The sequence below is a fragment of the Schistocerca piceifrons genome, chromosome 3 (genome assembly GCF_021461385.2).
Source record: "Schistocerca piceifrons isolate TAMUIC-IGC-003096 chromosome 3, iqSchPice1.1, whole genome shotgun sequence".
Lineage (NCBI taxonomy): Eukaryota > Metazoa > Arthropoda > Insecta > Orthoptera > Acrididae > Schistocerca > Schistocerca piceifrons.
Genome location: NC_060140.1, coordinates 613,957,098 through 613,981,774, shown reverse-complemented (window position 1 = coordinate 613,981,774; position 24,677 = coordinate 613,957,098). Strand labels below are relative to the sequence as shown.

The 24,677-nt window shown below is 38.2% G+C and overlaps 1 protein-coding gene across 6 annotated transcripts in view; it reads right to left on the bottom strand.

The window, feature by feature from the left end:
- Positions 1 to 10,556: 10,556 nt before the first annotated feature.
- The window catches only part of LOC124788667 (tyrosine-protein kinase Src64B), a 244,445-nt gene continuing 230,324 nt past the window's right edge, over positions 10,557 to 24,677 (bottom strand). For all 6 annotated transcript variants that reach the window (XM_047255946.1, XM_047255944.1, XM_047255948.1 and 3 more), the window contains one exon: positions 10,557 to 15,853. In XM_047255946.1, coding sequence (XP_047111902.1) covers positions 15,642 to 15,853 — 212 coding nt within the window. In that variant the 3' untranslated portion in view covers positions 10,557 to 15,641. The remainder of the gene's footprint in view (positions 15,854 to 24,677) is intronic.

Here is a 24,677-nt window from a genome sequence, read left to right as displayed (position 1 = left end):
GCTCCCATAAGGATCATGAATAAAAGATCAAAGTACTGGATGCACAAAGGTGTCTAAGCAATCACTTTTCCCACACTTGATATGCGAATGGGATGGGAGAGGCCACAATAACTGATACAATGGGAAGTACCTTCTTCTATGCACTCCACTGTGGTTTGCAGAGTAGTTGTAGATCATCTTCAGGTGTACAGTGATAATAAAAACACTTCTGTCAGTCTACAATATACTCTCATAACATAATGCAAGTTTCTGGAAAATCATATGCCTAAGATCCACGGGAGATAAGAGAAAGAGAGAGAGAGAGAGAGAGAGAGAGAGAGATAAATGTACCATTTGTTTTGATTTTTTTATCAGCTAACCTGCTTGCAAACTGGTCAGAATTGGATAACTCCATTGAGTGATGGTAGCACAGTGGTTACCACACTGATCTCCCATTTTGGAGAACGACGGTTCAATCTACATACAACCATTCTGATTTAGGTTTTCTGTGATTTCCCTAAATCACCTAAGGCAAATGATGAGATGGTTCTTTTGAAAGGAGATGGTCAATTTCCTTCCTAATCCTCCCCTAATCAAACTTCTGCTCTGTCTCTAATGAACTCATTGTCAGTGGAATGTTAAACACTAATCTCCCTCCTGCCCTTGAATAAATCCTTGTGAAACAAGACCTATGAGTAATTTTATGCCTACACATATGTTAAATTGTGTTTTATTTTTGAACTGATTGCAAGCTAATAAGTCTAATATTATTGTAAATTATCTGTAGATGGCCTGCAGATCCTGTTCTAGTGGTTAGCATCACTGCCTCTAGATTGTGGGGTCTCAGGTTAAATTACTGGATGGGTCGGAGATTTTCTTCACTCAGGGACTGAGTGCTTGTGTTGTCCTGAAAATTTATCTCATCTTCATCACGAAGAAAAGCAAGTTGCTGAAGTGGCATCAAACAGAAAGACTTGAACCAGGAGACTGAACAACCCCTGGCCAGATCTCCTGGCCAATAATGCCATACAATCACGTCATTTTATGTGTAGATGAAATTTGAACTAACTGAAATAAAACAATGGAAACTCTAGGTTGGAATACCAACAACATAAGGAAATGGTAAGATTGCTACTCACTGTAAAGATGACATGTTAAGTTGCAGACAGGCACAATGGAAAAACTCTTACACATTAGCTTTCAGCCAAAGTCTTTGTCAGAAAAGGAACACACATACACACACACACACACACACACACACACACATACATTCATTCACAGGAGCAAGCACACCTCATGCACACATGACCACTATCTCCAGCAGCATCCCAGCAACCGGAACTGGCAGTTGTCTCTCTCTCTCTCTCTCTCTCTCTCTCTCTCTCTCTCTGTGTGTGTGTGTGTGTGTGTGTGTGTGTGTGTGTGTGCTCTTTTCTTGGGCTGAAAGCTAATGTGTAAGTGTCTTTTCGTTGTGCCTATATGTCATCTTTAAGATAAGTTGCAATCTGTCTTTTCTTTACACTGTTAACTAAAATGAAAGATGCAGAACTGAGCCAGGCTGCTATCAATATCAAGGCCACATCTCTAGGTAACACTTCCATAGGCATCATTCTAAGGGGCAGCAGAGGCTAGCTATGAGGCTATAAAATGCTGTATGCAGCTCATGGTCTTATCACCTCCGGAAAATGGAAGTGTTAGTGAGTCTTGTGGGACAGTGGTGGAGGGGGCGGGGCGGCAGGGGGCTGTTTGCATGTGGAGCTGATTCCATGTGGTCAACATAGTATTACATTGGACAGAAGCTCAGTGACATTATTTTTAGTGTATATTCACAGTGTCACCTGAAAGTGGAGTTTCAAGTTCTGTCTTGAGTCTAAACCAAACACTGGTATGAAAGTATTCACTTAGTGGTTCAAATGGCTCTGAGCACTATGGGACTTAACATCTGAGGTCATCAGTTCCCTAGAACTTAGAACTTCTTAAACCTAACTAACCTAAGGACATCACACACATCCATGCCTGAGGCAGGATTCGAACCTGCGAACGTAGCAGTCGCGCGGTTCCGCACAGAAGCGCTTAGAACCGCTCGGCCACCACGGCTGGCTCGCTTAGTGGGCCAGCTAGTTTTCCATTGAGAGTACAAATGTTTATGCACTGTGGAATGTGCTGTCTGTATTATCTAAAGCTCAACAGTCACAAAAAGTACAACATGTGTCCTTTGATAATTTAGATGGTTTCTGCAATACTGCTTGTGGATTTTCATAATATGAAAAGATGGAAGAACGCAGAAAAATAAATGGTGAGCTTTACAGTTTAGTACACCAACATTTGTCGGCTTCTGGTATTAATGTAGGGTGCTGATTAACTTCGTTTAATACCTTGAGGGCACTTGGGAGAATTTTTGGTCAGGTCGTATACTGTGAGTGATACACTGTGTTGTTAGACTGTTTGCCAATCTCTTCAGTATTTAATTTTGAGTGTTGTTAGGCATTTTGGTTGTGCATTTTGGTAGTTATTAGTGCAGTATTTTTAAGATTATACAGGGTGAATCACCTAAAAACATGCAATGCAAATATTGTGGAAATGGAAAGTTCTACTGATTTGCGGTTTTCACAGACTGGATTGGTAGTCAGGGGCTTGTATTCTTAGCCACTCAACAGACTGTAATAATGTTCCATGAAGTTTTGGGACTGCAGCTGGAAGATGTTGACTTTCAGCCACAATATTTCGACTGACAACAATTCAGCTATCTTTAGGTGAGTCTTTGCACCGGAGTTTGTTAGTTAATGTTGCTACCTTTATACCAAAAATAGGTGCGAAGAGAAATGCACAAAGGCAGCAGATACGTGAGCAACCTCTGTCGAGTTACACGCTCTCTTCAAATACTGCTCCATCTATGGCACATGTATAATGTGATACTACATCAGTACTTATGGCGAAGGGTGCACGCACAGAATTAAAATTCAGATGGCACAATTAATAAAATTAAATGTCACTAGATGTTTCATTGGTCATAAAATGTTTTTCTTTTTGAATAATTAAAGAAATCACTGGGTCCCATGCCTTATCCAATTGAAAGCCATCATCACAATTAATAAGATCTTGCACTAAACATATTTCCACCAATTCTTTAATAATCGGATCCCCGAAGGATCTCACCAAGGCCAAGATTTCCGACGCACAGTAATCCATGGAATGTCCTGTGGGGTTGCAATGCTTTGCCATGGCTGACTTTCTGGGCTGTGAAAGGCAAGTGTGGCTATCATGTTCAGTGCATCTTTTGCACACTGTGCATGCCGTCTGACCAATGTAGGCTTTGCCACTCTGTTGCTGATGTACAGGAGGAATGCCCTGGACTTAAACTACTCCTTCTCCTCTTGCTCTTTTTCCTTAAAACTGTGCTGATCTGATGTGGTGATCCATCACCTTTGAACACTGATTGTAGCCTTTACAAGGCTGTCTCCTTCAGACACAACATGTGGTCGGTGCACCAATGTTCGAATGATGCCCATAGTTTGTGATGGGTGGTGCCAGCTAGACACCTGCAATTACAGGTCTGTACATGTGAGCTTATGGTATACGGAATGCCCTAATGATCCATCCACTTTCCATCTGACCAAAACATCCAGAAATGGCAACAGCCACCCTTCTCCAGTTCCACTGTAAATCTGATGTTCTCATGGATAGATTTCAGATACTGCAAAAAGTACGACAGTTCTTCTTCACCATGGGGCCATACTACAAAAATATTATCCACATATCACCAGAAGACAAATGGTTTCAGTTCCGCTGAGTCAAGTGTCCTCTCCTCAGAGTCTTCCATACAAAAGTTTGCTACCAGAGGGGAGAGAGGACCACCCCTGACAACACTATCAATTTGCTCAAAATGTTCACTGTTGAATAAAAATAAGGCTGAGGAAAGGGCAAGATGTTATATCAGCTTTGAACTTACTGCCGATGAATGACAATGAATCCATGAGAGGGACCCTAGTGAAGAATGAACATCATCAAAGCTTACTAAAAAGTCAGACTTGTGAGTCAAAGTGCCTTCAGTTTATTAATAATTTCACTGGAGTTGCAAATATGATGTGAGCACTTCCCCACAAAAGGTCTCAGTAATAATGCAAGATGTCTAGCTAATGATGATGTTTGGTTTGTGGGGTGCTCAACTGCACGGTCATCAGTACCCGTCCGAAGTCCAAATTTTTATACAGTACAATCTAGCCATTGTCACAAATGGTGATGATGATGAAGAAGATGATGATGGTGAAATGATGGGGACAACCTGAACACCCAGTCCCAGGGCAGAGAAAATTCCCAACCCAGCCGGGAATCGAACCCGGGACCCCGTGATCCAGAGGCAGCAACACTAGCCACTAGACCATGAGCTGCAGACTATTTTCTTCAAATGTTGGTGCACTGGGCACATGTTGTGTCTGATGGAAACTACCTTGTAAAGGAACTGGAACACCTACAATCAGTGTTCAAAGATAATGGATATTCTCCACATCAGACCGGCACAGCTTTAAGGAAGTACTGTTTGAATACATTTTCTTGAGTTCTGATAGAGTGGAGAATACAGAAAGCAAGTTTCACATCGTTCACAAGATTTTGACAGAGAGGAGGTTGTATTTTTTAAATTTACATCTGTCTAATTAATGTGTTGCACATTGGTTATTATTAGGCCTTATGATAGTTACTGCTGCTGTAATTAGTTATTTTGGAGGTCAGTAGTAAGCATAAAAAACATCTAACGAACACATACCCAGAAATATAAATGATTTTATTCACACCGTCACAACCTTTCAAGCAAATTCTAGTTCAAGATGCACTCAACTCAGGGATGTAACTGTTTCACAAGGGAATAGTTTCATGTCTGTTGCTGTTGACAACTATCCTGGATCAGATTTGTGTAGTGAGCAGTGGTACTGTAATAAAATAGGAAACAGACAGATATCATCTCCACAAATGTTATTGTTGTAGTCTTCAGTACAAAGGCTGATTTGATGCGTCTCTCCATGCTAGTGTAGCCTGTGCGACCTCTTCATTTCAGCTTAGGTACTGCAACCTACATCCATTTGAACTTATTATATTCAAGCCTTGGTCTCAATTCAAAATTTTTACCCTTCACCCTTCATTCCATTAACAAACTGATGATTCTTTGATGCCTCAGAATGTGTCGTATTATTTAGACAATTGTAATGCAATGGATAGATGACTCTTATTCGGAAAAGTACCAATCCGAAGGCAACCTGTTTCAGTGCCCATTATTCATTTTTTTCTTTTACTGTAGCAACACGATCACACATTATTTATTCTACTGCTCTGTTAAGTGCCTGGGAATCTCATGCACACTGTAATCCTGATTCACTTTTAACTGTAAATCCTCTCATAAAATACTTATCAAGGTGGTTCACAATCTGCTTTAAGCCAAAGGTGTACCATCTGCAACACATACCTAGAATACAAAAATGTGGTTATATATATAAACTTTTATCTGACAATCAACTGTACTTTACTTCCTGACAGTGCACCTTTTCATTGTTTCCTTGGAGCTTTATGTGGTAATATCACTATCAAAATGTCAATTATATTTTTCATTGGCTATAATAACCAAAGTAACTACTTGATATTCTTAAAAACACTTAATACATTTCAGTTGGTCATTTCCCTTGGAGGGCAATGATAAACATGTCTTGTTATTTAGCAGTTTGCTGAAGGGCTTCATTAATTATGAAAAACAGCATCACCACTTCATTTCATTTTTTGGCATAGATTTTAAATTATCTTGTAGAAACTTACAACTGCAACTGATCTGTATGAGACCAAGGGGAAAAGGGTGGGAGGAGGGATGAATTTACTATGAATTCTGACTGAGAAAATGTCTGACAGAACATCGTGTAATGAGTTTATCATGGATGTACCAAAGGAGGACGTAAAATGCAATGAATCAAATAAGGCAAAAATATCTGTCATTTATCCGTGTTTCGCTATCTCTAAATTAAGGAGGACATGATTGATTCTGAACACTGCAGAGAAATCAAGCCTTTTATAATGTGAGTGGTCATGAGATTTTCTATTCATGAACAGTTCAACAAGCTACCACATACCTCTAGAAGAATGATAGGCACATAGGCATACTTCAAAGATATGAAAAAACACACTAGCTTTTTCTTGAGCTAATGTGAGCAATCTCTCTCTCCCTCTATTTCTATATTTCTGTAAAGAGAGTGTGCACGCACCCCCCCGCCCCCCCCAACCAACCAACCTCCCCTACACACACACACACACACACACACACACACACACACACAGGGAGAGGGGGAGGGGGGAAGAGAGAGGGGGAAGGGGGAAGAGAGAGGGGGAGGGGGGAAGAGAGAGGGGGAGGGGGGTTGCAGTTTAACACAGAGGGTATTTGGAATAAGGGTTTCTAAGAAACCAGCAGATGTCGGCCCTGTATTACCTCATTTAAGACACTGGGTCTCAGCAAGCAATTGTGCAGTAGCTTGCACCAAATGCTTTGTGTGTTGTACTTGCTCATTGTTTCATTTTCTTATTTTGAACTGAGTAAAGAGATTAATCCTGGTACATTGCAGCATTCAAGACTCCTAAGACACCCAAAAGGACCATTTATCCCCATGAATGAACGTCAGTTCTCCTTTCACAGAAGTACAAATCGTAAGTGTAGACTGCATCCCCCATGAGAGGGAGGCACATCTTGTTCCTCTGTACCTCCCCCCTTGCAGTGGCAGTCAAAGTTCTTGTTTGCTAAGCTCATGGATGACTGCTTTATGTTTAGGTACTGGAAGGTTCACAATTCCTGTTACAGGCTTCTAGGGGTTGTAAGGGGCATAGTAGATACAGTTTTTATATGGAACCCAAGTCTGGAAAGGTACAATTTGGATATAAAATAAATATGATCAGATCACTTTAAAATCTTTATCTGCACGATACGGCATGCTATGGTAGAGCTGTACAATGCACGTTTCCTGGATCGCCCCAGTCCGTCACATACCATTTTTGTCTTACTATACTAACAGCTGCAACAGACTGGTACATTTGTAACTAGGAGGGTTGGCTGTGGTTCTCCATTGACGTGCATTAGTGTAAGGTTATCACATGGAGCAGCTCCTGTAGAGTACATGGGTCCGAGCTCGTAGTCCCTGCTGTGGTGTGTGTACTGTGAAATGGAAGATCTGAAAGTGATCGGATATTCAGACTTATTTTACATCTCATCCAAACAATACAAAACCCAGACATGGCTTCCTTATCACAATTTTGTCTGTTAAGTTCAAAATGTTCAAATGTGTGTGAATTCCTAAGGGACCAAACTGCTGAGGCCATCAGTCCCTACACTTACAAACTACTTAAACTAACTTATGCTAATGACAACACACACAAACCCATACCCAAGGGAGGACTTGAACCTCCGGTGGGAGGGGCCCCGCAATGCGTGACTGGCGCCTCAAACCACGCAGCCACTTCAGGTGGTTGCTAAGTTCCCTAGAAGCCTGAAATCTGAATTGTGAAACACCATTTATATGAATATGTGTCAGTCAGCCACAAGCAATGAAAACTTCAGTAAGAAGTCAAATATGATATATATTTTCATTGATGTTCTAACCAATAATGTGCCTAAACTGTTAAAATGGGAGAATTGCTTTCTTCTTCTATACAAATTATTTTTTATATAAATGAATATTTTAATACAGCAAACTTCACAGAAAATAAATACAGATACATCATAAATACACTTAAAAGTTTTCAGGTTCACATCATAAAATACAATAAGACATTTACTTTAACTGAGAATCTACATTCAAGCACTCTACAGTATAATACAAAATTATGTCACAAATATATACGCAAATCTATGGAAGATAGTACTATTCACCTTCTGCCCTTCAACTGTAGCCTATATTTGTATCTTTTCAACACACTTTTGAATTTGAAGAACATGTGAAGACATAATACTATTTAATTTATACAAGATGCTCTGAGCTTTTCAAAAATATCTTTTGTTTCAGTCCCTCTGTTCCAGAACAATAACAGTTACCATATCAAACATATGTAGGTAAATACTGTACAGTAATAATGACAGAAAGAGGTATACATAGAGTAATCCAGTCTGGAGAGTGTTTCTGGAGAACAATTGTTCAAAGACTACACACCAACATTTTTTAAGTACCAATAAATCCTGCAAAATACTTTTTGCATGTAATGTAAATTACTAATAACAGTATAAATAAAGAAATTGTAAAATGAAAAAAGTATATTTTAATGGAAAAGTTGTGGCATACACTTTCTAAAAGCCTGCACAAATAGCTGCTTGCTTGAAACTGAAAGACATGAAAATGAAGCTGGGGCTACAGTCTTCTGACACTACAGTTTCATTTTGAACAAGCCTGTCAGTTCACACTGAAAGGCAACAATGAGTGGTTACTAGTTTCAAATGTAAACAACAGTGACCTCCAGGCATAAATCATAACTGATGTCTAGCATTTAAATTGATAACAAAATGATGCACTGTACCTCATAATATGACCTGATTATAACACATAGAACATACTGTACGACAAATATACTGTGTAACACATTACGTCTACAATTGATTCAATTTATATAGGACTACAAAGAGGACTTCTGAATGTCATTAAATAGCGTGAAGCTAAGTGTGAGTGTGAGTGTGAGTGTGAAGCTCAGCCACTTCCCTGCCAAGTGAATTAGTAATAATGATAAAGTTGGTTGCTTCAGTTTCAGAACATGAATAGAATACTTTCTGAGTCTCGAGATCCAACCACAATGACACCATGCCAATTATTCACATTTAAGTAATACAATGTAAGCACCCATTAACATTTTACACTAAATCATTTAACAAGAAATGCAAGCACCAACTGGTTCTCAAACTTATGTTTTCAGTGATTCACTTACATGAAAACACAGAGATGACACTTGCTATCCAAAGCAAAAACACATTAATACAAACTGCACATTTGTAAAGTAATCACAACACTTCCTGACAAACACTGAGTCCCCTAGGCCCCGTAAACATAACTTTTGACAACATTCCTTCATCAGGTATGAATGATTAACCATGAAACCACTGTACTACTTCAAATAATTAAAACAAAGTTCTTCAATTTTCAAACAGTCTGCTAATGCCATATCACTGCATGGGATAAGAGTGCTGGTCTTACAGTATGTGGTACACAACAGTTCCTATTGCAAATTATCCTTTCCAAAGAAGAAATTTACTTCTCTGTAAGCAAGGGAACTTTGCACTACAAGAAAATATCTGGAAACTACTTTCTCTACTAACAGATATAGACTTGTGACAGAACTGAAGTTTTGAAGTAACATACTGGACATCACATCCACTCTGCAAACGAAAGCTCAATACTAGCTTACTTCCTAAGTGGAAATTCTCGTAGTCCAGCAGAAGAGGAAAATCCCTATCATAAATGAAACAAGTTGAATCGAGCTGACAAGAACGGAGATTAATGGGACTTTGGAAAACCGAAATGTGCGAAATATTAACAAAGTGAACAAAACATATTCAATTTCATAGAATAGTATTTGTTTGTTGGAAGAAAGACTTGTGTTTAACGTTCTGTCTGTGATGATTTCTTTACACATGGTGGCAAAGTTCACACTGGGCAAGAAAATTGGACACATCCTAACAAAGCAATCATCCCAACGTTGCCATTAAGCAATTCAAACAAAACCAAGGAAAACCTAAATCCTGATTGGTGGCTGGGCATTTCTGTTGCTCTACTCAAGATGTGCATCTAGTGTTTTCACAGCTACAACACTTTGCCTGGGATGGAATGTTGGATGGGTGCATTGGGCGTACTCTGGTGATGAGTAAAATATTTAAAAACACATATGGATTTGTTACCTTGGTGATGTGCGTCTCATTATGTGCGTGTAGTCTGTAGATTATTTCAGATATTTCAGTAATATTCTGGATACAAGATGACTTGGACAGGATTTGTGATTGGTGTAAAGAATGGCAGCTAACTCTAAATATAGATAAATGTAAATTAATGCAGATGTATAGGAAAAAGAATCCCGTAATGTTTGAATACGCCATTAGTAGTGACACAGTCATGTCGATTAAATATTTGGGCGTAACATTGCAGAGAGATATGAAGTGGGACAAGCATGTAATGGCAGTTGTGGGGAAGGTGGATTGTTGTCTTCGGTTCATTGGTAGAATTTTGGGAAGATGTGGTTCATCTGTAAAGGAGACCGCTAATAAAACACTAATACGACCTATTCTTGAGTACTGCTCGAGCGTTTGGGATCCCTATCAGGTCAGATTGAGGGAGGACATAGAAGCAATTCAGAGGCGGGCTGCTAGATTTGTTTACGGAAATGCTTCAGGAACTCAGGTGGGAGTGTCTGGAGGAAAGGAGGCATTCTTTTCATGAATTGCTACTGAGGAAATTTTGAGAACCAGCATTTGAGGCTGACTGCAGTACAATTTTACTGCCACCACCTTATATTTCGTGGAAAGACCACAAAGATAAGATAAGAGGGATTAGGGCTCGTACAGAGGCATATAGGCAGTCATTTTTCCCTCGTTCTGTTTGGGAGTGGAACAGGGAGAGAAGATGCTAGTTGCGGTACGAGGTACCCTCCTCCACGCACCGTATGGCGGATTGAAGAGTATGAATGTAGATGTAGATGTAGATATGCTACCAGACTATTTCCATGTATGTAAAGTAATGTACAAACTCTGAAAATAACTGGGTGCACTTGACATGCCAAATAAACAAGAAAAATAAATTTGTATGCTACACTCTGAGACTATATTTTTGAACTAAAGCAATTTTCAGAATAGTACCAAAGCAAGTATTTTTATAAAGTTTAGTTACTAACAATGAGTACCATGTTACTAATATTCCAAAATTGCCCAAAGAAGAGCTAAAACTCTCCACCTTAAAGGGCACACAACTGGTCCACAAAATCTCTACCTAAAGATCATCTCTACAGACTGGTTTACATAATTATCTAAACCTCAGCATTTGAGAAAGAGATGCACAAGAATTGGGAAAATCAAATGTAAATACAATTTTGTTGTTCATAACAAATGATTAAGTTGTAAATGGATTCATGAAATTCTTGTTATTTGTCTTTAATCACATTTACACACTGTATTTCAAAATTCAAAAGCAATTTTCCAACTATTTACAGGGAATTCATTTGTATTTTCCATTTACTGAAAGGCACAGAAGTTATTAGAGAGGTATAATTTATAAACATGTTCCTTTGAGCGTTCTTTTTCTCAGGCATTTGAGAATGTAAATGATGAGAATTTTGCACATATTTTAAACACACAAGTATTACTGTAATTAACACACAAGTATTACTGTAATTGCCTGAGTCTCAACTCCAAAAATGAGATTAACAATTCCCCAATACACAATTGTTGCATAGACTATAGTTACATCAAGCCTGTGCAAATATTTAACCACATGCTCATCCAGTGGCTTGAGACCTATGCAAATGAGATTTCAAACATTAAGGAGCATATAAATTTTGCCTGTGATAAATTACTGCTCAAATTAACCAATAGGTTTCCACCAATTCAAGATTTTCAACAGTGTAAATTTGATGAACTTACAACACTGTACACCTTCTTACATACTCAGTAAGTGTGAATGATTTAAGGTCATTATATCACAGCACTGGTTCTGACATGAATGTGCAAATAACTTGGTAACCTTTTATTATGGTATGTCATTTTCCCAATTAATCTTTACTTTTAATTCATTTGAATAATTCAATAACACTGTATGATCCAACAATTCACATCTTTCTAACAAGCCACTATATGAAAATTGATTAAATACCACAGAAAATATTGTAATTCTTAATCTGAGTACCAGTTTTTGAGGAACCTATCTTTAAAAAATACAATATCCTTTCCATATCAATAAAATATGGGGGAAGAAGTGCAGCAACAATGTTTTTAGGGTGTTTGATGTTTTTTTTGATCAATTTTCCAAGACTGTTTTATGAAATAGAAATTATACCTGATAAATCATGACAAAGTATCACTGTGCGCAATCAGCATTTACAAATGAAAAATAGTTCAAAGAAAACAAAATTGGGTATGGAACAGATGGGGAAAACATCCCAAAATTTATGAGTAGTTAACAGAAGATGTTACTCAAAATATAATCTCTGATGTTCTACTACACGTTTTATCTCATTGTTACCCTGGAAAGCTGGCAGTTATCAAGTGAACAGTTAAATAGCATTTTAGATACATGTATTCAAGTCTGTGCTCCTTTCTCTCTAATGAGCATGAGTATCATCATCATCATCATCATCAAATTTTAGTATTGGTATATTGCGTGTAAGTGTGCAGCTTCCACACAAACATAAAAAGATTGACTCTGCTTCAAATGAGGCAGTATTATTTGAATAAGATGCTTTATTCACAGCTATTAGCCAATTTCAAATTAATAATTATTTTCAAGTGTATCTAGCAAACATAACAACTGACATATATAAGAACACGAAATGGGAGAAACATCTACATCCAAAGTGATGGTAAACATAGGTACACAGTTATTAGTAAACCAAGAAGAGAGACAAAAGCTCTCTCTCAGTATACTAATGATTGTGTAACCATGTTGGTTGTTACTCATCATCGTTGTTATCCAATGTCAGTTTCCCGGGTGTGGTGTACAAGTGCTCGCCATCTCCTTCTGTCTTCGTACATCTTCTGTTCCAGGACAGCTTCCTTGGTTGTTACTATGCAAGTTGATAATCTTCATTGTTCAAAAAATGGTTCAAATGGCTCTGAGCACTATGGGACTTAACATCTGAGGTCATCAGTCCCCTAGAACTTAGAACTACCTAAACCTAACTAACCTAAGGACATCACACACATCCATGCCCGAGGCAGGATTCGAACCTGCGACCGTAGCAGCAGCATGGTTCCAGACTGAAGCTTCTAGAACCGCTCGGCTACAACGGCCGGCATAACCTTCATTGTTCATGTCCTCATAGTGTTACGCTTACTAGATACACTTTAGAATGACTTTTAGGGTTAAACTGTCAAATAATGATGAATAAGGCATATTAATCAGATAATACACAACTTCAGAAGGACCATGACTTTTAATCAATGCTTGAGGGCTGTGGATGGACTCGAATATAACAAAAAGAAATTTAAAAAACGTTTTTATACATAAAAAATTTAAGAAAAACCAAAACATAGCAAGACAACAATGATAATTAATGGTAGTTAAAATAACAGAATGTTTCATACAAACATATAATATGGCATTTCTTAATTCAAGTGAGTAAGCAAATATAATTTGTTACATGATGTTTTACATGTCAGAATTTGAGTTTCAAAAATAATTTAGTATCTTGTTGATAACAACAAATGCAAAATATATTTCCAGCTTATTAAGTACAAGAAATGTCAGGAGCTCCTCATCGTTCTAATACAATTGGTACCAGATGCAAGATCATTTACAAAATGGGTGGAAATTGTATCTCAGTGATAATTGTAATAAACTGTATACTGTCAAATCAGCAAAGGAGATCATTTTGACATTTTGAGTTGACAACACACCAAAGGAACTTTAGTGAAGAAACTTAAGAGTAAAAAATTGGTTTTTTATAAATAACATAACAAGAACGGCAAGTTCAATATAGCTATAAATAAAAAGTTTTGATGTGAAAAATCTCCAAAAACATAATTTATTAATAGAATAGAATAACAGTGAACAAAATCAGTACACTCACTGCAATTGATTACACTGCAAAACTGAACAATCAGTTATCACTAGATAATGAAATAATACGCAACCAGTTGCATAAAAGAAATTTAATTTCTTGACCATATTCTGGTACTTAGTGCTCTTCTTCTGAAGATTATACCTACCCCAGTATTTGCGAGTGCCAACAATAAAATGCAAACAGCATGTGGTTCATAGTGTCTGTACAAAATTAAGATAAAGAAGTGAAACAACAAGTACAGACATCGAGTCACAACAGGAGTTACTCGCCTAGTAATATTAGCTGATTAGCTCCTGTTCTGGCTTGATGTCTGCACTTGTTGATTCGCTTCTTTATCTTAATTTTGTACAGACACTATGAACCACATGACCATGGCATATTGCTGTATACATCTTATTGATGACACTTGCAAATAATAGGATAGGTATAACCTTCTGAAGAAGGGCACTAATTGCTTGAAACCAGTAAAGAAATTAAATTTCTTTTATGTGACTGGTTACTTATTATTTCGTTATATACAACTACATTTGCTGAGGATGGATAAAATACAACAGTTATTGCCGTATTAATATATGCAACATGCTCGCATCCTGTGGCCTTATTAATGCACTCTGTGACATCATTAAGGTGTTGCCTGCTAGTGAGTATATGTATCATAAAAATTTATAATTTTGTAGTTTTAATTTGCAAAATCTTCAAAATCATATATAGAAAGTGAAACAATGCCTTGACAGACACTAACCAGATATTATTATTGACTCAAAAAGTACGAACAAAGACAACACATTAAGAATGGTACAAAAAGGCAAAATATCGATAAGTATTAACCCAATCTTACTATGGTTCTCACAAAAGACTTGGAAGAACGGGGAGGGGGTGGCTGTTTGTGCTTGATACACACAAATTTACACAGTTTTATGAAAAGTGCAAAAATACTACCAGTCAATTCCTTCTGAGCAGTTTTCTGGTTAATGAACAATCAAATCTGTGCTCATGACTTTTAAAACAATTACGTGATTAACCTGAGGTTCTTTCTTACTACAATTCATGAATTTAAATGTAAAAAGAGAACAAAACTTTAATTATTTCCATACAGAGTTTCTTTCCCTAACACAGTCACTTTGCACATCAATTAATAAATATATTAATGTGAGCATATTTCACAAACATCAATGTACAAACAACAAAAACTAATATCACATACATGCAGCACAGTACTAAATTGACTAAGCACACAAGTAGTAAATGCAAAGTGAATACAATAGGAGCACGATATTAAATTTTACTTGCCAACAATTTAATCTTCAATTATGCTCTCATAAGCATTTTAGAACTATAATAATAAAACTGCTGTCTCTTAAATCTGCAAGAATTCCTCTCAAAGAATGTTGGTTGTGACACATACCACATATTTATTTAAAAATTTTATAGAAAATTTATAGAGAGCTTTGAGAAACACACAGATTGTGCCATTTATAGAGCTTAATTTACGTGTATTTATCAAAATCAATCAAGTCTTTGGAAGAGCCTTGTATATACATTGCTTTTTCCCCTCATTTCAATTAATTTGGCCTAACATTATTGGCCTGTGTATACAAAAGTAGACTGTATGTTATCTGAATAAAATATATTATTACAAATTACTGTCCAACCTTTGTAATCCAAGTAACATCTACTTTAGTAACACACTAATTTCCTTCAGGAGCTGAAGAAGAATAACTTTGCAAATAAAACATTGAGCACAATACTCTTTATCCACTATTATTATGACACACACTAATCAGATTACTTTTCATTCATCACAAAACACACACACACACACACACACACACACACACACACACACACACACAGTGTTCATGTGAATGTAGTTTCTGCAACTTGCACCAAACTTATTAGTCTACCACTTCCCTATAAGGTATCTCTGAAGTCACAGTAAAGTCTTCAAAATAGTGATTTAAAAATTCAAATGTTGGCCTTTTCTCTGGATCAGCATCCCAACACTGTCTCATTAGTCTGTAGATAGCTTCAGGGATGGGATAATTATCGGGATTGGGCATTCTATAACCTCTTTCCACATGTTCAATCACTTCCCGACCATGCATGCCTGCAATGATAAATAATTATAATTTATTTGAAGTGTCATTTAAAAAGCATATTTTTTACATCTTTGTACACATACAGCAATAATATACGCCAAAAAAGATTGATGAGATGGGTATGCAGGGTGGGGAGAGGCGGAAGGTAGGGTGAGGGATAAGGGGAAGTGTCTAGTGGTATGTGGGAGAGTTGGGAGCTGTCTGTGGACCAGCTTGGGGTGCAGCTAGAGGGGGCAGGTGGCAGACAGCTGAGCAAGTGATTTTACAGAGTAGGGCATGAGACAGCAGCAGGCAACTAGCTGATTTGTATTGGGCAGGGGTAATGGGAAAGGTATGGTCTACTCTCTCTATCTCTCTCTCTCTCTCTCTCTCTCTCTCTCTCTCTCTCTCTCTCTCTCTACCCCTCTTGCGTAGGGGCGCAGTGAGTTACCTTAGTCTTAAACCAGGGAGGTTACAGGAGCAAAGAAAGTGCTGTAAGGATAGCTCCCATCTGCACAGCTCAGAAAGGTTGAATGTTGGTAATGGTGGAGAGCACATCACAGAACTACTGAAGTGTATTAACAAATCTCTATTTGCAATGCAAATTGTGTCAGACATATGGGATATACGATTGAAAAAGCTGGCATACTATGCTTACTTTCATTCCATGATGTCATATGGGATTATTTTTTGGGGTAATTCATCAAGCCAAGCTAAAGTTTTCCAGGTACAAAAACATGCAGTAAGAGTTATATGTGGTGTGAACTCAAGAACAGCAGAATCCTGTTTAGGGAACCAGGGATACTAACTACTGCTTCCCAATATATTTATTCCTTAATGAAATTTGTCATTAAAAATATATCACTTTTTCAAACCACCAGCTCAATTCATGGAATCAATACTAGAAATAAGAATAATCTTCACACGGATTCTAAGTCACTTACTCTTGTACAAAAGGTGTGCATTATTCAGGAACACACATTTTCAGTAACTTGCCAGCACCCATAAAAAGCTTAACAACCAATGAAATTCAGTTTAAGAGAAGCCTAAAGGATTTATTGGTGGTTAACTCCTTCTACTCCATTGATGAATTTCTCAGTAGAACCAACTGATTTGTGTGTGTGTGTGTGTGTGTGTGTGTGTGTGTGTGTGTGTGGGTGGGTGTGTATAAGTACAATATAACTTCTCACAATTTCAGTGCTGTAATGTGTTCATTGTAAATAAATTGTGTGTGTGTGTGTGTGTGTGTGTGTGTGTGTGTGTGTGTGTGTGTGTGTGTGTGAGTACGTACAATCTAACTTCTGCACTATTTCAGTGCAGTAATGTGTTCATTGTAAATAAGTATTAAAGTAGTTCTATTACATATTTATTACCTTATAATTAAAAAAAAAACTTTTTTATTTTAAATTCAGTGCATTAGTGTTCGTAAAATGATTCTTTCATATCGTGTTCATTACAAAAAAATGGCAATCATTCCACTTGGGACCTGTGGAATGTACATTAGCTTATTTGTTTCAGTTGTAAATATTTGTCATGTATTATTGTTTTTCTGACATATTCTACATTCTGGAGGATCTCCTCACTACGGATCAATTGGAATGAAAGTAAATCTAGATAAATTAGAATGAAAGTAAATCTAATCTAATCTTTCGTGCCCATTGACTCTTTTATAACAGCCGTCTGATTTCTGTACAAGTTGTAAATAGCCTTTCACTCCCTGAATTTTACCCCTGCTTCCTTTAGAATTTCAAAGAGAGTATTCCTACCAATGTTTCTCTAAGTCTACAAATGCTATAAATGTGAATTTGCCCTCTCCTTGACCTATCTTCTGAGATTAGTAGGGTGAGTATTGCCTCGTGTGTTCCTACATGTCTCTGGAATCCAAACTTATCTTCCCTGAGGTTGGCTTTTACCACCTTTTCCATTCTTCGTAAAGAATTAGTGTTAGTATTTTGCAACCATGACTTACTAAACTGATAGTTCTTTAATTTTCACACATGTCAGCAAACCACTTTGGGCACACCTATAGATACAGGTAGTCTGTCAATATGTGGCATGACAGTTGCCATGCAGAATAATGTCTCCACCGAGTGGGCATCAAACTGATCTAGTGAAGCAGCAACGAACCTGGAGTGCTTGGCAAACTGAAAGATGGTGTCAACGAACTGCACATGCCTGGAGTCTATAAACTCAACTGTGATTGCAGACTAATATAAGAATATATTGCTGAGAGAGGGCAATGATCTTATTAACACACACCTAAAAACTACAAGTGAAACACCCACCCTACGTCAGTGATAGTACAATATTAGGCTACAATGAAGGTAGCAAAATTCTACATTTACAGGAAACTGTCCCTCTAGCAAGGCTCTCACTCACCTTTGAGAAGTAGACGTGAGAGGCAAATCAGATAGTGAAGTCTAAGGCACTACCGCACATCACTAGAGCTCTAGTCCGTCACTGAACTAGTTAGCTACTCATTTGACTATATCAAATAATAGAAATTCAAGAAGAAATATCATCAATACGTGAGCACCCAAGACCCCACTCCAGTGACCGGATTAAAGAAAAGACACACCATGGAATATTTATACACAATAACTGAAGTAGGACTGGTTAACTGGTAACTAGATGACCCTGAAAGGCGACTTACATCAGTGGCCAAAACAATTGTCAATATCACAACACAAAGAAGGGTTCATATACCCGTTAAACACTCACGCAAAACATTTTCTTGTAGTAACATGATTAAAATAATGATACACCAGTTACACTGCTCTTTACACGAGTTTTCTTACGGAAATCACAATGAGCTTATTTCGGCACATTGCCATCATCAGTAATAGGTGATAGTCTTGATATTATAAATTGTAACTATGATTGTAACAGTATTATACATTTGATTTGCGTTTTTATGTTATGTGTAATATAATGCTGCTATATGCTGTCTTGGAATTTGTATTTAGACATTATTTGGATGTTTGTCATAGATGTACTGATATATCTGATTTTTAGATATAGATTGGTCACTTTCTGTGTTATTTTCCCTCCTGACAGCTTGGATGACAGTGACATTATACGTTTACATAGTGATCATTATAAGTAGGTCATGTGTGAAAATTCGGTTATGTTTTGATTATTTTCTTAGGTTTGGTTCTGATTATGTCTATTACCTGAAATTTTGTATGGCTTCCATTAGGATTATTATGTTTTATTTCTTATACAATAATTCTGTTGTGGTTATGGGTTATCATGTGTTCTTGGTGTTATATCTTTGTTCTACGGTGTTTATGTCGTTGCTATGAATGTGTGTTACTTAGTGTATCTGGTTCCTTTATTTTACCTGTTTTCCTGCTTTACAGCATCATCAATAAAGTTTTCAATATAGTTTTTGTGCTTGAGATCAATTTGTTCATTCAATAAATTCAGAGGGTTATTGTGTGTATATGAATATATCTTTATTTCTTCAAGGATATTCATGATTGCTCCATTTTGGGTAATACGGAGGATTTCCGATGCTTTGTTTATAGATTTTACATTGTGTTTCTCTGGTAGCAGATACTGAAAGAATGTGGCTGGGCAGTTTTCACTGTCTCTGATGTGCTCTTTGTATCTAACATTGAAGTACTGCTGGTTTGTCCTTCAAAATTAGATTCAAACAGCACACCAGAAACAGTGAAAACAACCATCTACATTCTTTCAACATTAACAAACTGAAAAACACAACACAAAAATTCATAAACAAAGCACTGGAAATCTTCCATATTATGCAGAAAGGAGCAATCATGGACATCCTTGAAGGAATATAGATATATTCACATGCTCACAATAACTCTCTAAATTTACTTACGAACTAACCGATCTCAATCACAAAAAATATACTGATAACAATATTAATATTCTAAAGTGGGAAAATGAGTAGCATAAACAAACTAGAGACACTAAGTAACACACACAGCCATAGTAACAGCAAAAACACCAAAGAACATCGGAAGATGTAAATGTAACAGAATTATTACATAAAAAATGAAAATAAAACATAATAATCTCAACACAAACCAGATGAAAATACAGATAAAAATGTGATCAGAACCAAATCTAAGAAAATAATCAAAACATAACCAAATTTCCACACATCACCTACTTCTAGTGGTTATGGTAAACAAGTAACATCACTGATCCACTGTCATCCAAGCTGTCAAAAGGAAAAAATAAAAAACTAACTAATCTGATATAACAGTATGTCTACAACTAACATCCAAGTAACATCAAATAAAAATTCCAACAAAAGGCAGCATATAAAGAGCAGTGTAACTGGTATATTGTCGCAGAGGAGGCTGAGTGGTGTGGTCACCGTGGTGTGGTGGTAGTGATGCTGGACTGTTGCATGGAGGGTCGTGACTTCAAAACTCACCTGAACTATAAAATTTTAATTTCTATATTCGGTTCGAGTACATTCCTGAAGTATCCACAAATGTCAAGAATCATTGTACTGGAATGTTCTTTAACTGTACATATACCGTATGTGTTCTGGCCAGCGGCAGTTCGCTCCGCGCTCTTGTATGTGCAAGTGCTGAATAATTTTTTGTTAAGTGACATTAGTGTTCATAATTCATCTGATTACACCTTCTTCTACATGACATGATTGTGGTCGAGACGCTGGATATTGGAACTTGTGATAGCACACATAATTGACGACACAGTGGCTCCCATTAGGCCACGACAGACGCAGTTTACGTGGTGAAGAACCCCAGTTCGAGCCATATTCAACAGATCGCAATCTATCGGAGACAGAAGAAGAAGAGGACGTTACGATGACAGCAACTGTGTGCCACCACATGAGACATCCATCCGGGTTCTCTGGTGATGATGGCCAAGATCCAAACTAGTGGCTGATTGTATATGAGCGTATAGCCAAATTTAACAAATGGGATGACACCGTGTGTTTGGTTAATGTATTTTTGTACTCGGAGGGCACTGTGAAGCAATGGTATGAGAACAATGAGGAGAAGTCCACAAGCTGGGAAGTATTCCAGGTGGAACTGCACAAGTATTTCAGTGACACATGACGACAAGTGCAAAGCTGAAGATAAATTAAAGTGCAGAGCACAGCGTCCAGCATAAACTACAGCAGCATCCTACATTCAAAATGTTTTGAAGCTGTGTAAAATAGTGGATCCTAGAATGAAGAAAGAAGATAAGGTTGCACATCTGATGAAGGGTGTTGCTGAGGACATGTATCAAGCCCTACTCCTGAAGGAGGTTTCAACAGCAGACGACTTCAAAAAATGGTGCCAGTATATCGAGACAATGCATCAAAAAAGAATTACATGCAAGAAGTTTGAATGGCTTCCAAACATCATATCGATGTCTGTGGTAAAGGAAGAAACAGATTTCACAAGTGTTCTTCGTCAGATAGTGAGACAGGAAGTTCAGAAGGCACTTTGATTGCACGGTGAGCAAAAAACCGAGACACTTCAAGAGGTCATACGGGAGGAAGTGGAGGAGACATTGAACCCAATCTCTCTTCCTTCATTTCCCTTTAAAACGGTGAAAAAGTTGACACCCAGGCGAAGTTACGTTCCTACAATGCCGCATGAGGAATCTGTTTGGGCCCAAAGGAAGACTGATGTCTGGAGGACCCAGGATACCCAACCAGTATGTTTCCACTGCAGATGACCGGAACATGTGGTGCGCTATTGTTGAGAAAGGCAGCGGATATTTGATGACACCTGCGTCAGAGGACAGCAGACTGATCTTAGCCGACGCCAACTCTAGGGTGATGAAAATGAACAAGAAGATGTGGGTGCAGGATGACGTAGGTCATGATCGCTCCCCAACACGCCGATCAAGGTCTCCATCGCCGTTTAGAAGCTCCAGTCAATCACTTAGCTGCTGCAACCTGGAAAACTAAAGGGTGCGACCTTCGTTGGAGGTGACGCTGCCAAAAAGAAAAATCCTCTGCCGTTGATCGCTACAAAAATGATGGGAAACTACGTCGATATCCTCATGGGTCGCCGACCAGCCCAAGCTCTTGCGGACCCTAGAGCATCATATTCAGTTATTTCAGGGAAGTACCATCGCCAATTGCAGAAAACCATACTCGTCAACAACAAAACATCTCTGCTGTAGGTGGCTAATGGGAAATATGTAAAACCTACAGGAAGATATGTCATTCATGTGGGTGTAAGTGGCCATACAAAGCCCTCAGAATTCATCGTCTTACAAGAGTGTAGTCATGACATCAATCTCGGATGGGACTTTTTGAAAGTTTCTCAGGCAATTATAGATTGCGGTCACTCGAAGATTATGCTCAACGAGATGAGATACTGTGGACAGGAGGATGCGCATCCGAGTGTGTGGAGACCATGTGTGCTGGAAGAAGTGATCATTCCTGCAGTCAGCACTAGAAAGGTAACTGTCATGTGTCATCCCACACATCAACCCATGGATCTTGAATTGGAATGTAAGAGAAGCAGACCACTAAAGAATAACATGGTCATCCCAGCCTCTGCCATCTCATTTAAGAATGGATTCGGTGAACTGTGGGTAGTTAACTGTCACCGAGAACCGCAGATCCTTCCAAGATGCATGTGCATAGCAAATGCTGAGCTGTTAATTGCAGAACAGCTGAGCGTCATAGAAACCTCCCATGCTGCATGCTGAGTCTGTGGGCAGAATTAGCGCTACCACTACAAGACAAGATCTTCTAGCTCGACCAAATCTCATTAAGGAACAACAGAAGAAGCTACTTACCATTCTTCAAGAGTTCTCTGAATGCTTCAATCCACTGGTGAAAAGCAAATTAGACAAATCGATTGTGAAGCACCGGATTAGCACGGGAGACCATCAACCAACAAGCCAGAGAACATACTGTGTGTCAACAAAGGAATGTCAAACAATTCACATTGAGGTAGAGAAAATGAAGAAGAATGACTTCATTCAGCCTTCACAGAACCCATGGTCATCAGCAGTGGTCCTCATCAGGAAGAAGGATGGCAGTTGGCGCTTTTGTGTTGATTACAGGAAGCTTAATAAGATAACTAAAAAGGGCATTTGCCCTCTTCCACGAATTGGCTATACACTAGATTTTCTGAAGGGAGCTAAGTTTTTCTCAACCATGGACATGTACTCCGGATACTGGCAAATCGAAGTAGATGAGGCTGATCGTGAGAGAACTGCATTCATCACCCCTGAGGGCCTGTATGAATTTAAGGCAATGCCGTTTGGTTTGTGTAACTTCACCAACAACTTTTGAATGAATGATGGATAATCTTCGAAGGCACCTGTTATTTAGATGACATTACAGTGTTCTCAGAGATATTTGATGAACACGTAAAAAGACTGAGGGCCGTTCTTAAGTGTCTCCAACAAGGCGGACTGAAACTTAATCCCAGAAAGTCTCTCTTTGGTCAAAAGAAATCAAAATACTTGGAGGCCTTGTGTCGAATGAAGGTGTGCAGCCAGACCCAGAAAAAGTGAGATCTATAATGGAATTTCCTCTTCCTAAAAGTATTAGAGATGTGAGACACTTCCTCAGATTATGTTCTTATTACCGTCATTTTATCAAAGACTTGTATGAAAGCCAAGCCACGCCAAGAGTTGTTAAAAGCTGATGCCAAATTTATCTGGGGTGGTGCTCAACAAAATTCTTTCAATGTGCTGCGAAAAGCTCTGAAGACTGACCCTGTACTTGGTCTGTATGATGAGAGAGCACCTACAAAACTACGCACAGATGCCAGTGGGTACAGGATCAGTGCTGTTCTAGTGCAAATTTTGGATGGAAAATAGATGGTTATAGCCTATGCTTCTAGGACACTTACAAAAGCCAAGAGAAACTACTCAACTACGAAAGAGAATGTCTTGCTGTGATCTTGGCCATGTGCAAATTTCGATGGTATCTCGATGGAAGGCCATTCACAATTGTTACAGACAATCATTCACTTTGTTGGTTGATGGGTCTTAAGGATCCAACAGGACGACTCGCCAGGTGGGCACTACGTCTTCAAGAGTATGACATTGCCATAGTGTACAAAAGTGGAAGAAAACACCATGCTGACTGTCTCTCAAGAAACCCTGTGCAAGACTATCGAGACTTTGATGAAGATAGTGACTGTCTCGCTGCACTTCAGGATCTCTCTGCTGAGCAGGAGAAGGATGCCAAGATATCTCAAATTATGCTTGCCTTAAATTGGTCAGAGGATGTGAAAGGACAATTTAAGGTTGTTAATGGATTACTTTGCAAGAAAAACTTTGATCCATTTGGCAAGAGGTGGCTACCAGTGATTCCTAAACACATGCGCTCAGATGCTACCAGTCTAATTAAAAAATCTTAGCGTAATCCACACGCTTTCAAATTGAAACTGAAGAGTTTTTTCATGGGTCACTCCTTCTATTCTGTTGAGGAGTTCCTTGAAAAATTAAGCTGATTCTTATTGTATTCTTGATTGCATTTACTTAAACTTATGGACTGACTTTTTTCATGTTCATAACATTTATTTTTATCTGTTATTACTTTTATGTTGTAGTTTCATATACTGACACATTCCATGACCTTGGAGATTTGCTCCTCAATTTGGTCCTATGGAACTTGACGTGTAAATAAAATAAATGTTCTACAGAAATTTCATGACACACCTGAGGCCAAACATTTAGGATTTATTAAGACATACGATAGGATCCGCAAGAGAATTTTCTGGCCAGGTTTATTTAGGAGTGTCCATCACTGTGTGTCGCACTGTCGAGAGTGCCAGAGGAGAAAGGCAGTTCCTCAGAAACCACCTGGCCAACTCATACCAAATCTACAAGCCAAAACGCCTTTCCAGCGTATTGGGATTGACCTCCTCGGACAGT